The following is a 16,093-nucleotide window of genomic DNA, read 5'->3' as shown; positions in this document are numbered from 1 at the left end:
GGTTGTGCGACAACCCACTCTATCTGGACCCTGTTGATTTTAATCTCGGACACCCTTTGCTATGTAGGATCGCCTTTATATCTCTGCTTTGTAGATTATACAGCAGCATTTGACAGCGTTGTCCAAGCTCTGGGAAATGCTGACCAGTTGGGAGATTGATCCATCATGATTGTACTTTATAAAGGTGCTATATAGTGAGACCAAAGTCAGGGTTAGGTTGTCACAAGAAGGCGAGTTGTCAGAGATTTTTCCTACTAACCGGGGACTGACACAAGGATGTTGCCTGGCTCCTCTACTCTTTAATTTATATACTTCTTAATTGCCAAGTCATGAAAAAAAAATAAGTATAACCCGCTGTGTTATGGACAAGAAGGTTTACCATGCTTGTCCTATGCTGTTGATACTTCCAGGATGGGACTTCAGCGGTCTCTACGGTCCCTGTATCATTATGCTAGAGAACTGGGTATGTTGCCTAATGCAGCTAAGACTAAGATTTCCATTAGTCTGGAGACTATCCCGGTATTGGGAAATACGGGTGCATGGGTAGGTATCCCTCATGTGGAAAGAATATGTAGACTGTGTGCTAAACGTGTGGAAACTGCACAACCTATTCTCACCCAGTGTGAGGCTGAGGCTTATTTAAAAGCATATAGTAGAATTGCCTCCACCCACTCAGATCAATTATGGAGCACCATATTTGGGGCAGAGTCATTGCTGATTACAGTGGCAGCATTCAATATCACATTAGAACGAAAATCTGTAATGTCCAGATTGTCTCTCATGAATCAGAGCTAAAATCCTATTTAATGTTTATGTAATGAAATAGAATAGGAATAGGAATTTTAATTGTTTTATTGATACATAAGATTCATGGGTTTTTAACGAAAGGTATTTTATATTGTGATTGATATTATGTATTTGAAACTGTTTTTAATTGAGTGTAAAAGGTCACAATTGTAACCATATGCACTAAATAAATAATAATAATAATAATAAAAATAAAAACAAAAATAAGGGCGCTCTACCTGGCCATAACATAGCAACAGTGGGTAAATGGTGCTAGTGTGCAGGCATTTTATAGTAGTACCTGGCAAAGTGGTAATCTAATGCCTACACATGTGCCAAAACCGTTTGTTTTAGCAATGCTTGTTTTTAAGAGGAATTCATAAATTCGGATCAGTGTACAGGTGCAAGGACACAAATATTGCTTATAAATCAAGTGGCCGAAGGCTCACTTGGTTAAGCCACTTTTTATTACACCAGGAGAGTAGGAGAGTGATTACAGCTGCAATAAAACAATTACCTTTCAGAGGACTGCTTAGAAGTAACGTTGGCATCCCCTAAAATATCACAGAGCTAGCCTAAAGCAATCTCGGAGGAAGGGAGTTGTTTTGGGCGGGCAGGCACAGCTGGTTGGCGGGAATAACCAAATGGGCTAGCATAGTCATGGGCAATCAGTGTGAAAAAGCTTCAAATCCCAGCTCCCTCCTATTCTCACTTCCCATGACATATAGACAGTGCTTACGGTGCAACCTAATTGCCTTAAATGAAGAGGTTGATGTTTTCCTTCAAGAAAGCTGCTAAAATCTTATCTCGCTTTCTTTGCATATAGCACAAACCCATTGCGTTGTTTTCAGATTTGTAAAACCATCTGTTTACACCCTAATTGTAATTGTAATTGTTTATTTGTAAAGTGCATATACATAAGGGACATTTCAGACTGCTAGGTAGTTGTTCATCCAATGCACCTGTGCATGAGAATTTCAAGCACGACGAAGCTAGGAACGGGAGAAAGAGGGGGTCCAGACAGACAGTCTTGCAAGACCTAGAACATTCAAGGTCAGGGCTGTGCAAATGCGCAGAACAGGAAGTGCAAGGGGGGGAACAAGTGCGCCCAGTCCAGCAGGGGCCTGGGTTAAGTGCAGATTGGTTGCTCCTCTCATGGAGCAAAATGCAGTAGTGCCAATCAGAGTGCAGAGGCCCAGAGGCAAGTGCAGGACTGGCGGGGGAGCCTGGGACCTGTGGGGCTGTGGATGTGCACCTGGCGACCAGTCAGCTAGCTGTGCAGGTTGGGGAAGAGAAGAAAGGAGGGAAAGAAGCTAAGAGAAAGGGTGTTAGCAAGGGAGTGGGAGAGAGAAAGAGGTAGGTCTTGAGGAGTTTCCAGATCTTAAGGAGGTCTGGCTCAAGGCGGAGAGAGGTAGTTAGGCTGTTCCAGATGGAGGCACCTGCAGAGGATGAGGATCTACCCCCAAATCTCTGTTTGCAGAAACTGCTCACCCGCAGAGGGTTGGAGGAGCAGTTTCTCCAAACAGAGATTTGGGGGTAGATCCTCATCCTCTCCAGGTGCCTCCTTCAAAGACTTTGCAGACAGTGAGCCTCTGGGGGAAGGTGATAAAAAGAAGAATACCTCTGAGGAGGTGCTGCTGGTAGCGAGACTTTTTGGACATGTCTGAGATGTTAGAGGAGAAGGAGAGAGTAGAGTCAAAGATGACCCCTAGATGTTTTGCCTCACTAGTGGGTGGGGGCACAGGACCAAGGGAGGCCTGCCAGAGTGAGAGAGTGAGAGTGGGAAAGTGGGAGCCGGGGTCCCAATGGGGACGATCTCTGTCTTGCTGGCATTAAGGCAGAGATCGCTTGCATCACACCAGGATTGAATTGCGGACAGACCGTCAGGAATGAGCGAGGAGGAGGAAGAGGCTGAGGCTAGCCTGAAAGAGAGCTGTGTGTCATCCTCATAACACTGAAAGTTGTAGGCAAAGGCTGCGATCTTGTTGGCCAAAGGGGCCATATAGACATTGAAAACCAGGCAGATAGATTATATCCCTGGGGGCCACCACAAGTAGAGAGAGTGATAGCAGAGAGAAAGGACCCAAGTTCCACCTGGGAAGGGCAGTCAGGTAGAAAGGACACAAGCCATGCCAGGGCCTGATCTGTGATGCCCAGGGTATCACTGAGATGGGTGATCAAGATGTTGTGATTTACTGTATCAAAAGTAGAGTAGAGGTCAAGGAGAATGAGGACAGACAGAGAGTTAGAGTCAAAGTTTGAGAGCAGGTTGCCACAGTGTTTAGAAGAGCAGTTTCTCTGCCTCTGTGTGCCATAAAGCCAGACTGATGGTCATGGAGACAACAGATTCAGTGTGAAGGGTAAGCTGAGAGATAGACAACTTCTCCAGGCGATTGCCCATGAAAGGAGTGATGGAGATTGGGCGATAGTTAGCTGGAATAGAGGGTCAGTAGAGGGTTTTCTGAGCAGAGGGTGCACGAGAGAATGCTTGAGGAAAGGGGGAAAACTCGAGTGGTGAAGGAGAGGTTGATGAGCTCTGCCAAGGCAGGAGCTAGAGAATCAATGTTGTCCTTGATGGTTTTGGAGGGGCAAGGGTCAACCTGTTTGGAAGAGGCTTTTATAGACCAGACTTGTCTAGAAACCTCCTCAGGTGTGACAGGAAAGAGGGAGGACAAAAGTGGGGACAGCATGGTGGGGGGGCAGCCGAGGGGGGCCCAGGAGATGATGGTGCATGAGTGGGTGCAGAGGAGAAAGAGGACAGGATGTTCTGTGTTTTGCATGTGAAGTGTACAGCAGTGGCCCTGCAAAGGGCCTGGGTGGGTGCACTAGATGATGAGGTTGCAGTAGTGTTGGCCAGCTCCTTACTTACTACATATGAACCTTTTTTGCATCATGCTTCAGCTTCTTCTGGAGTGCCTCCACTCTGCTCCACAGAGAGGATCTCTTGTTAGTATGTGGATAAACCTATTTGCAAGACTATTCAATCATTAGGATAGATGTCTGCATGCCATTGTGGATTTCTTTATTTTTACAATCACCTTTCATAATGATATTCATGCACACAATAAATATCCCTTTGACATTTAACATCTTGTTTGACCAGGTTACTCTTTTGCAAGTGCCCAGGTGAACGATAACCACCGCCGCACTGGACACCGCATCGTTGCTCCGCCAGGCGGCCGCTCCAACATTACCAGCCTTGGATGAAAAAAAGAGGATGGAGGGAGGAGCAGCAGCAAAGCACTCTGGGAGTAGTGCCAACCCCTTTCTGAACCAGTGTTTTGAGCCCAGAGCCAGTGTGGCTCCTGTGAACAAATGATTCTTATTTTTGTTTCAGTTTCGCAATTAGGATGATATGAACATTGTGTGACATGATGCTAAGGGCCACATGTCTCGCAGGTGCGCTCCCATGCCTGGAGTCACCTTAAAGCATCAAGCTTTAGAGCCACTTTAGGAGACCTCCGTTTTTTAGCCTTGTCTTGTATAGTTGATTTGCACACTTAGGGGCTGGTAGGGTAGTTAGTGCATGGAACTAATGTATTTACTGTGTGCAAGAATTTGCCTGAGAGTAAGTCTGCTCGACGATGCTGCCAAATATTGGATAGTCACAATGCCAAGCTGACAACTGACAAATGGTACCACCTTGTTAAAGAGATTGGACATGGACTAAAGAACTGGTGTAGTAAGCTAGTTTAGTATATTTCATTCATCAATAACTCAAAATGCACTTACCGAATCAATTTGAAAATGTTATCTAAAATTAGGCCACACCCACTGTACACACCCAACATGTAAGCTCTCTTACGTGTATTTTTTCATCTATGGCAACACGGAGATCCATTTCCAGGAATGTTTCGTATGGCAGTTCTAGTTGTAATCACATTTTTTTATACTTTTTCTACAGTCCTTAGTTTTCTAATCACAAGCTTTCTTTCTTACTCTTTCACCCCGGTACTTGCTGTGGATCTAATTCTGAAATTAAAGCCTACAAAATAAAGCAAAAGTAAATTGTGCACACCCAGATGCGTGTGGTCTCAGTTACTGTATTTTCTTATGTATTTATTTAAAACTCCTTACAGAGTCTGAACCATGAGCTTTTGGGTCACAAATATGAGGAACAAAAAGGCACATCAAAAAAAAAAAACTGTTAAACAATTAGAATGCTGCAAGAGTAAACCGAGAATCGTTTGGAAGCGAAACTTAAAAAAAAAAAATCCTGGGTAATTAGAGAGGGTGAAAGCATTCTCCAGGCTTTTACCACATTGGACAAAATGTGGGACCGGCACAAGCAACTGTGGGATGTCAGTTTGCCGCAGAATTGACTTCCCACTTGTCCCCGTTAAAACAAGCCTGTAGTCGTCAAACCTTAAAACTGACATTGGTTCCCTGGTTGAGCGTACAGAAGCTGGCTCCTCCACTCCCAACCCTTCAATAATCAGCAGTCCCATTCCCACCTCAGTATTCCATCCTGCCTGGTCCACTCAAAGAAAACGCATTTTATATTTTTTTGAAATATTTTATGTGAATAGACATTTTTTTAAGAACCAGTGGTATGCTATGTGAGCAGAAACTGACATTTGTTTTAATATGCAGAAAATCAGATATATATCAAACTTGAAATGTAGCAAAAAAAATTAAATACAAGTCGAATGTCCATATGTATGCAGCATAAAGTGGAACAAATCCGTCAAATGTATCAAACATTTGTCACTTTGTTGACACACAAATCTCATCTCCTAACTCACTGAGGTGGGCGATGAAAGATGGGGAATTTAGACGCCATTTTACTGGCTAACGAGAGTTCGAGAAAACAGTTCTTAATGGCGGTATCTTATGTATGTATGTGGGTTCAGATCAGAATCAAGGACAAATTCAAGATATTTTGGTTGTCCGCTAAGTGGGTGCCCAATAGCAATTAGATAACAGCAAAACACTGGTGCTTTTGCGGTTACAAAAATACTGTAAGACTGAAAATAGCTCAGAGCCTTGGTCCTCCTTCCATCTTATTGCTAAGCACCTACAATTGAGCGAATAACGATAATAAGTGGATTTGAGCTGAATACGGCACCTATGGACATCATATTTTTCCTGCATATGGCTATAACACCACAGACCTGACAGATTAGGTTATGTTATGTTATTTGAACTTTTAGAGCGCACGGTCACCAGAGGTATCTTGGCGCATAATGCCTTGATCCATACAGGACTGCATAGGAATACAATATGAAGAAACCATAAATGGAAGCAACTTGCCATTCTACATTATTTCCCAGAATCCACCTAGTTGCTTTCCTGAGGATTTCCCCTGCTTCTTCTTTCTTCTGCGTCTATGTGCAGAAACTGTCAGTCAGCATTTTTAGTGGCATAGGGAGGACAGGGCCAGGGTAAAGGGCCACTGCTAGAATGGTGCTGTACCGCTCTCCGGAACGGGGTTACAAGCCGAAGACGGAAATGTTCGAGGGAGAAAAGACTGAATGTTATTTTTCCAATCACATTTCCGACTTGGCCCCCGCATCCACCCACACCCTCACCCCCCTACTTACTTTGTAGTGGCACACTTCGCTGTGTGCCACCGACTCGCTGTGTTCCTGCAACGCCTGTTCCCTTTTACTTCCGTGATCGGAAACTGGGACAGCTGGGTCCTTTCCTTTTTTTAAACATTTTATTTTGTTAACTTTTTATGGAATCGGCTGCGGGCTGTGGGGTGTCCCCAATCGGCTGTGGGGGACACCCCCGCAATCCTCCAAACCTTGATCACAATATAGGGGACAAGGGTGCGGGGGACACCCCCGCAGCCATGGCTACTGAATGGGGGATTTGGTCAAAATTCGCCCAAATCTCCCATTCAGGCTTTTGATGCTCAAACATGTCTTGCAGTATCTATTGTCATACAAAGTGGCCATGTTCTTATCTGGCAGCAGTGATTTCTGCACAATGTGCATGCATGTGATGACACGCCCTGATCTGACACCAGCACTTGATACTATGATACCTATCCTGCTGCCCTCCCCTACGCTGCGCTCTCATGAAGTGACCCAATTGCTGCATGAGTCACAACTGTGCCGCATGTTGGCAAGGAAAAACGGCGCACCAAGGGGGCTTCCAAAGATGCAGTTCTACAGGTCACTTAACACAATAAAATAGGATGCAATACTGACATAAAACATTATAAACATTCATAGAAGTAATATTAGATTAAATAAGCAAGACATGTCTTTTGTTGAGGTGTGTGCATATCCTCTCTCAATCAAATATAGGTACAGTAGTCAAGAAAATCAACCAGTGGCCATGCCACAATGCCAAACGCACATTTTGTCTTTGTTTTCTCAGAGGAATGTTGACAAGCTGACTTGGGGTGACTAACAAAAGGTGAGTATCGCTGCTTCCCAAAAAACTAATGCTAGAGAAGCTGCTAATTCTGATGGTTGAGTAGTGTTTGGATTAAACACAATTACATTCAAGCCTCTTTCTCGTCAGTGTCTCACATCAGGAGCCTTCCTGCGCCCAGGCAGATCTGGACCCAAAATAAAAAAAAACTGCTATACCTTCTTCTATTCTCATGGTGCCCTTTGACCCTACCAATAAGGAGAAGGTGTTGGTGGTGCTCTTCCTATAATTCCACCTACACATAACTTTTCGCAAAGGTTTCAGCAGCAAGTAGGGAATGTTGTGAGTACTACAAAGCGAGGTAATGCAGACATTAACCCATGTTTCTCTCGCCTATCACATTCCACACACAATGAGGAACTCCCCAAAACACGGCATGTGGCAAGTCAACCATTTACAGTGAAGAAAAACACAGAAGTCTGTTATATGTAGTCTTGTATATTGTAGTCTTGTCACTGGCCTAGAGTGATTGCTATTAGAATGTGATGTATGAATGCAGCTCAGGAGAATGTTGAGCGCATCTGTGTATGAATGTTCTGAGAGAGTCAGTGGGGGCCTGAGCTGGGTGAGAGGATGGCCGGTGGGTCTTCTTGTCACGGCCGCCAGCGACTGGCGTTTGTGGCGAAGGTGGACGCGAGGACGCCATTAAAATGTTCCATTACGTTCCTCCTCGTCTATCAGACTCGGTCTAGTTGTTTTCAAGATGGCCGCCGCCGTTTGTATATATATCACTCGGCTGCCGGCGGTTCGGCGCGTTGCAACTGTGTTTATTTCCACGCCCTGTTGCTTGCGCTAGTTTTCCCTTCGGATAGTCTACTTGCTATCTTCCTGTTATTTCATCACCTCCCGTTCCCTACGGGCCCCCCCCCTTTTCTCTGTATCCTGTTTGCCTTCTCCTGTGTTTCTGTTCCCATGTTTGAATCTCTGCTGAGATTTTCTTCGCTCTAAGAGATACTGCTCTCAGATTTCTCCGTTCACTCTTGTCCTCCACCCCGAGGGGTACCTACCTGTAAACTGCCATCTCCTATTCCCTCGATTAGCGGAATCGCCGACCTTACCTATTGTCTGGGTTTTTCGGTGAAGGATCATTCAACCTACGACTGTGCTGACGACTCCCACAATCTTCACGTCTGTATTGGATCCAGGGGTTTTTTGCCGTTCCAGTGGCTTTTTCCCCTCTGGCTGTCGCGGAGGGGAGTCACCGTGGGGTTTCTTTGTCTGAGAGTCACGGTGGCTTCTTTCCGAGGTAGACCATATCTTCTAAAAAAGAAGAAGCCGTACACAGGACTTACCCGTCGGAAGAAACTGGACTATTCAGGTGAGGAGGAAGAGACTGGGGAGGGTTATAAATCGAGTGAAGACGAAGATATAGCTGATCACCTAGCAAAACCCGTAGCCAATATTGCCAGTCCTGATAGTTTGCAACGCCTAACAGAAAACATGGCTACGCCACAACAACTGCAAGAGCTGGTGACAGCTGTCCAAACCCTCAACGTAGAGGTCCAAACACTAAAGGCTGACAACGTGGCGCTCCAACAAAGAGTAGCTGCAAGAGAACAACAGACAACTGATTTACCCCCACTACCCCTGGTGTCAGGTAAATTCGACGGCTCGGAAAGAAAGGTTAAGGAATTCCTGGAGGCCTGTAATATTCACTTCACCTTCCGCAGGAATGCCTTTTCCACAGATCATTCCAAGGTGGGGTTCATGATCACGCACATGACGGGAAACGCCTTGGCATGGGCTACTCCATTGGTATCCCTATCAGACCCAGTGTTGCAGGACTACGCGGCCTTTAAGGAACTGCTGCGACACACCTTTTTGCGAACCGAATGCTCACACGTGGCTAGCGAAGACCTGCTGGATATACGTCAAGGGAGTACCGACTTACTATCCTATATCTCCACTTTCAAGAAACTTGCTGCAGAGGCAGGTTGGCAAGAGCAGGCCCAGTATACCATATTCCGCCGGGGCTTGCGAGAAGAGCTCAAGGATGAGCTTGCCCGGATCCCGCGCCCAGACACCTTTCTAGATCTTCAAACTGCAGTTCTAAGAATCGATTTCCGCCTGATGGAACGAAGAAACGAAAGGAAGAAGGTTCGAGGTCCACAATCTTTCTTGGATATACCCCCCGCCTCCTCCTCACCTGTATCGCGTCACGCCAGAGAGGAACCCATGCAGATCGGAAGCACCAGATCTCCGTTGACTGCCGAAGAAAAGAAGAGGAGACGTGAAGGGAACCTTTGTTTATATTGTGGGGGAGCCAACCATTTGCTGAGAGACTGTCCCGATGTGCCCCCAAGGAGATCGGGAAACGACCGCCCTCGATAGTCAGTGGAACGGACTATCGAGGGGCTACACCTTGTTCCTACACTACACTTTCGGTGGCCTCTTCTCGGATGAGCGAAGATGTACGTCTCATGGTGATAGCCATCAAACTCCGCTTCCGGAACAGAGAGGTAGAGACGCAGGCTCTACTGGATTGTGGTGCGGCTGGAAACTTCCTTGACACTTTTTGGGCTGATAAGATGGGTCTGCTAAGAATCGAGAAAAAGGAGGACCAAAAGGTTGAAGGAGTGGATGGTACACCCCTATGTTCAGGACTCATTACCCACACCACTGAGGAGATTCAGGTGTCCATATACCAGCATTCTGAAAACTTAAGGTTTGATATTATACGAGTGGCCCATTTCCCTGTCATCTTAGGAATAGGCTGGCTCAGGAAACACAACCCAACGGTGGATTGGTCTAAGAATCTACTAAGTTTCCATTCCGCCTTTTGCCTAAGAGAATGCCTTCCAGAACCAACATACACAACTGTAAAGACCATGTCTGCTGTCGAAGGCAGTACAATCCATTGCATACCAAAATGTCTTTCAGAATACAACGAAGTCTTTCAGGAGCAGACCCCCATTAGACTCCCTCCACATCGTCCAGAGGATTGTGGTATCGACCTAGTGCCAAAGGCATTAGTCCCCTTTGGGAAGATGTATTCCCTCTCAGTATCGGAGAAGGCTGTACTCCGATGCTACCTTGATGATAATTTAGCTAACGGACTCATAAGACCTTCCAAATCCCCCGCTGGGGCCTCTCTGTTTTTCATACCCAAACGGGATACCAAGGAGCTGCGGCCCTGTATCGACTATCGGGGGTTAAACAGAGTGACCATAAAAGATCGATACCCTATGCCCATTATATCAGAGATCCTAGAGGCTGTCCAAGGCTCTGTTGTGTTTACTAAACTTGATCTACGGAATGCGTATCATCTACTCCGCATAAGAACAGGAGATGAGTGGAAGACGGCGTTTCGCACCCCCTATGGGTTGTTTGAATACCAAGTCATGCCGTTTGGCCTAGTCAATGCACCATCTATTTTCCAGAGATTCATGGACCGATTGTTTTCCGACCTTCTTAACCTTAACACAGTGGTTTACCTGGATGACATTTTGGTCTTCTCACGGAGCCAGGAGGAACATACCCGACATGTCAAGGAAGTTCTGCGCAGACTACAACATCACAGTCTTCTGGTAAAACCTGAGAAATGTGCATTTGCTCAATCCTCATTGTCTTACTTGGGATTTATCCTATCCGACAAGGGGGTTACTATGGACCCAAGGAAGGTGGATGCCATCTTGTCATGGCCATCGCCTTCTTCGGTTAAGGACATTCAACGTTTCCTAGGGCTGGCAAATTTCTATAGGAAGTTCATTCCAAGTTTTTCCTTACTCACTCTTCCTATTACATCCCTTCTCAAGAAATCCACAGGCCCCTTCATCTGGTCTAGTGAGGCTGAAGAAAGCTTCCTCAGCTTAAAGCACAAGTTCTGTGCAGCTCCTATCTTGAAACAACCAGATCAGCTACTACCCTTTATCCTGGAAACTGACGCTTCTGCAGCAGCCGTAGGTGCTGTTCTTCTTCAGAGAGTCGAGGACCTAGAGCATCCGGTGGCATATTACTCAAAAACTCTAAATCCTAGCCAACGAAACTACTCAGTCATAGAGAAGGAATTACTTGCTATGAAATTGGCTTGTGTGGAATGGAGGCATTTGCTCCAAGGGAGCCTACACCCGTTCCAGATACGAACAGACCATAAAAATCTGCAAATACTCAAGCAGCAAGAGTGTTATAACACCCGCCAGGCCAGATGGGCTCATTTTTTCGCCCAGTTTGATTTTGTCATCACATTCATCCCTGGCTCTCAAAATCTAGTTGCCGATGCTCTCTCCCGCAGAGACGATGTTATCTTCCCTTACAGAAAGGAGCATATGTTTCCTCATACCCGGATCATATCTACAGTGTCTAACTTCTTGGATGAAGTACGAGGAGCCTGCCTCCAAGAACCTGCTCTCACTATGGGAAATCAACCGGTCACCACTAAGGACGGGTTGCACTTTATCCACGGAAGACTGTTTATTCCTTCCAGTAGTCTCAGAAGACGAGTCACTCAGTGGTGCCACGATTCCAAGACTGCTGGTCACCGAGGAGTACGAGGTACTCTGGAACTTCTCCAAAGGGTTTTCATCTGGCCGAACATGAAGGCTGACACGCAAGTCTATGTTAAATCCTGTATGGTATGCTTACAAAGCAAATATTCCACCTCGAAACCTATGGGGCTGTTACAACAGGAGCCGGTTCCGCTTGGCCCCTGGAAATGCATTTCTACGGATTTTATTGTGGAGTTGCCGGTATCCCGAGGCTGTACCTGCATTATGGTAACCGTAGACGCTTTCTCGAAACTTGCACATTTTTCTCCATTGACTAAGATCCCATCCGCCTCGGTCATGGCTGACGTATTCCTAAAGGACATTTTTAGGTTACATGGGCTTCCTCAAAAGATAGTATCAGACAGGGGCAGCCAGTATACCTCCAGATTCTGGGCAGCATTGTGCAATTCCTTGGGCGTGGAGAGAGCTCTTTCGTCGGGGTTTCATCCCCAGACAAATGGACAAACCGAGAGGTTAAACGGTACCTTAGAGCAATACTTAAGGTGTTTCATAAATAAACAGCAAGACAACTGGGTGGACCTGCTTCCCACAGCAGAGTTTGCATACAATAACGCTGTCCACACGGCTACAGGAACTAGCCCATTCTTTTGTACCTACGGATACAACCCGCAGTCCATAGTTCCGTGTTTCTGGGAGGAAACTAACGTTCCTACTTTGGAGAACACCCTTGCGCAGATCAAGGAGGCCCATAACACAGCCAGTCAGAGCCTCTCTAAGGCTAGCAGTCATTACAAAGAGCAAACGGACAAACACCGAAGTCAAGTTCCTGCCTGGGACAAAGGTTCCAAGGTCATGCTGTCCACCAAGTTCCTTCCTCGATGGGTTCGGCCTTCTAAGCTGTCACCCCGCTACATCGGACCCTTTGAGATAACTTCAAAGGTAAATCCTGTGGCCTTCCGCCTCAAGTTGCCAAAGGGACTCAGGCGGATTCATCCCGTGTTTCACTCATCTCTCTTACGCCCCTTTGTGCCAGATACCCGGAAACAAGCATCCCCCAAGCTGTGTACTTTGCCAGTTCCAGCTTCCGAGGAATATGAAGTTTCTCGGATACGGGACTCCCGTTATCATCGGGGACGTCTTGAGTATCTCGTTCATTGGAAAGGATATCCTTCCTCAGAAGACACCTGGGAACCACAGTTCCATATTCACTCTCCTCAACTGTTACACAAGTTCCACCGACTACATCCAGAAAGGCCGGGTGGGAGAAGCCTTCGGAGGGGGCATACTGTCACGGCCGCCAGCGACTGGCGTTTGTGGCGAAGGTGGACGCGAGGACGCCATTAAAATGTTCCATTACGTTCCTCCTCGTCTATCAGACTCGGTCTAGTTGTTTTCAAGATGGCCGCCGCCGTTTGTATATATATCACTCGGCTGCCGGCGGTTCGGCGCGTTGCAACTGTGTTTATTTCCACGCCCTGTTGCTTGCGCTAGTTTTCCCTTCGGATAGTCTACTTGCTATCTTCCTGTTATTTCATCACCTCCCGTTCCCTACGGGCCCCCCCCCTTTTCTCTGTATCCTGTTTGCCTTCTCCTGTGTTTCTGTTCCCATGTTTGAATCTCTGCTGAGATTTTCTTCGCTCTAAGAGATACTGCTCTCAGATTTCTCCGTTCACTCTTGTCCTCCACCCCGAGGGGTACCTACCTGTAAACTGCCATCTCCTATTCCCTCGATTAGCGGAATCGCCGACCTTACCTATTGTCTGGGTTTTTCGGTGAAGGATCATTCAACCTACGACTGTGCTGACGACTCCCACAATCTTCACGTCTGTATTGGATCCAGGGGTTTTTTGCCGTTCCAGTGGCTTTTTCCCCTCTGGCTGTCGCGGAGGGGAGTCACCGTGGGGTTTCTTTGTCTGAGAGTCACGGTGGCTTCTTTCCGAGGTAGACCATATCTTCTAAAAAAGAAGAAGCCGTACACAGGACTTACCCGTCGGAAGAAACTGGACTATTCAGGTGAGGAGGAAGAGACTGGGGAGGGTTATAAATCGAGTGAAGACGAAGATATAGCTGATCACCTAGCAAAACCCGTAGCCAATATTGCCAGTCCTGATACTTCTCCTTCATATGTAGTGTACTTACCAATACCTGTCCATGTCCAGGGTTGGACTGGGCCCATCGGCCAATCGGCCCGTGGCCGATACAAAATCACTTGGGAAGGAGGCGAGGGCCGGTTTCTGAAGCAGTCCTGGGCCTGTTTGTTACATTGGTTTTCTAAGGCCTGCTATTTTCATTTTTTTTTGTAACGCCTGCCTAAGAAACAATTACAATGATAGATGAGCAACGTTATCATGATGAAGAGGGATTTACTGTCTGGAGAGGTACAATTAGTGGAGTCTGAGTAGATAACACCATTAAAAAGACAGGCATTTACTTTGTGTACGCTCGGCATAAAAGAAATGTTGACCTTGAATCCATGAAACCTTAAAACAATGTTTTCTGAGTGCTGACATATGCCCCTCCTCTGCTGCCTGGTTGGGAGGTTTGCAGACTCTTCTGTTTTTCCCCTAACTGTGCTTCTGTTAAATAAGGCGCCTTCTTCTGCATTGCTCGGCAGAGACACCATGGCGCCAGCCGCCAGGTGAACCTAGACACACAAGTGTTACTTTTAAACAAAACGTTCCCAGTGCATTGTAATATAGGTCCCGGCCCGTCCGCATTTGCAAGTTGCAACTTGCAACTTGCAAATTGCTTCAGTTCCCTCGGCCTGGGGGTGGGGGGTGGACTGTCACTGGGTGGGTCGATCATGAGCCTGGGTGCGCACTGTGCTCACACGCTGCAAGGTTCAGCTAACGAGGAGACAAATGAGGAAGTGACGACTGTGTTCTTTCAGCTTTTCCTCGAAAATGTGCAGCACGAAGACTCCTATGTTTGTCTTTCTGCTATCCAAGGTAAGGGGGTTTTGAGAAGCTTCATCCCACACTTGGTTCCATAGGGTTTGGTGAGGCAGAGCTGCTTTTGAACCCATACAATGTGGCACTGGGAATAAATCTGGGCGACCTCAATCCCCCAAGAAATATGTTCTTAGCATTATGGCTGTGGTCCCCTGATGCCCCACTTGGCATTGTTCCTACGTAAGGCAGGGTGAGGCCTACTTTCTGAAGGAGTAATGGGACCCTGTGTTTTCATATCCCGTAGAGTACTTCCCTCAAACCCAAAAGAACGTGCCTCATAGAACCCTTAGCTCTTGGGAAGTAGAGATAGATACTGATTCAGCTCAGTATTTTGGCTCCGTATAAGCATTGCATGGGAAATGGCAGCGCATCCAGAGCAGTTCTCTACGTCACCATTTCCTTGCTTTAAATTGGTTTCCTCCGTCAACAATTCATTTAAAAATAAGCATACCGAGGCAAGTCTCAGACGCAGCCAGTACCACACATACTATACATACTTTCATGCCAGTAGCAGTCGACGATGGGCAGACATCTTAAATGATGTGGTGTGTTTCATTGCGTGTAATTTCTGGTAGATTCTTTCAGTGCACTCAAAAGTCTGCCCACTCTTACGAAATGGTGATAAATCACATAAGGATCAAACAAGGGCAAAAAAAGGTGCAAATCGATGTTGCACATTGTTCAGCCTGCTGCTTTAGTAAAAAGTAAGCAAGCACACAGGTCTTGCATCAATTCACATGGAATAAAGATTGTCGGTCACGGCAACCATTAAAACATGAAACCATTTAAAAACATACCAAAAACATCTTTTGATGTCATGTTTCCTCGGCAAGTTAAGCGCTGCAAGTCTCCCATTCACTTGACATCTCCTTGCTGCACACATAATTTGTATCTTCAGACCGAGAGAAAAGAGAGTGAGATAGAGAAAAAAGAGAAGAAAAGGTCGAAAGAAATGATTATTAAAATGGATATGTCTGCAGAGGACTGGTGGAGGGCTTTTCTGAGGGGGGGGTAACGGAGAGCGGGCGCTGAAGTGCATTGGCAAGGATGGGTAGTGAAATAGGAGAGAAGAGCAAGTACATCTATTCCCCCTGTTCCCCTCTCCTTGGCCCTGATGTGGCCATTTACACTGTATGCCCAGTGATATCAGTGCCATGCAAAACACCAGAATTATTATTCACATGTGCCACATCCATTACACTCAATCTGACTTTGCCCACGATTATACTCCTGCAGGTCAAGATGCCACCTCTGGATACCATTTAACATGAAGCCACTTTACCACCCTGAGATGTTATCCTGCAACTTCTTCACACATGTTTTTATGTATGCTCATACGTTTACCAGGCATAGGGGTGCAGTTCAATATGAACTGCTGTGCATCACTGTTTTTGCAATGACAGCCTTCCTCTTCTCTTGCTATGCAGTAACAATCCCGTCCCCTCTCGCAGGACCCAAAGCACCAAGAGGCTATGCAAATATCAGAAAGTGCAAGATATAATACCCGATAACATAGCCTATAAC

The 16,093-nt window shown here is 46.3% G+C and overlaps 1 protein-coding gene across 2 annotated transcripts in view; it reads left to right on the top strand.

Annotated features, from left to right (window-relative positions):
- The window catches only part of CRMP1 (collapsin response mediator protein 1), a 420,289-nt gene extending 415,482 nt beyond the window's left edge, over positions 1–4,807 (top strand). For both annotated transcript variants that reach the window (XM_069631976.1, XM_069631977.1), the window contains exon 14: positions 3,890–4,807. In XM_069631976.1, the coding sequence (XP_069488077.1) occupies positions 3,890–3,993 (104 nt within the window). In that variant the 3' untranslated portion in view covers positions 3,994–4,807. The remainder of the gene's footprint in view (positions 1–3,889) is intronic.
- Positions 4,808–16,093: the final 11,286 nt, after the last annotated feature.

This window comes from Ambystoma mexicanum, chromosome 6q, assembly GCF_040938575.1.
Source record: "Ambystoma mexicanum isolate Mex_15411 chromosome 6q, UKY_AmexF1_1, whole genome shotgun sequence".
Taxonomy (NCBI): domain Eukaryota; kingdom Metazoa; phylum Chordata; class Amphibia; order Caudata; family Ambystomatidae; genus Ambystoma; species Ambystoma mexicanum.
The sequence above is the reverse complement of the archived record's forward strand: the minus strand, read 5'-3'. Positions and strand labels throughout refer to the sequence as shown.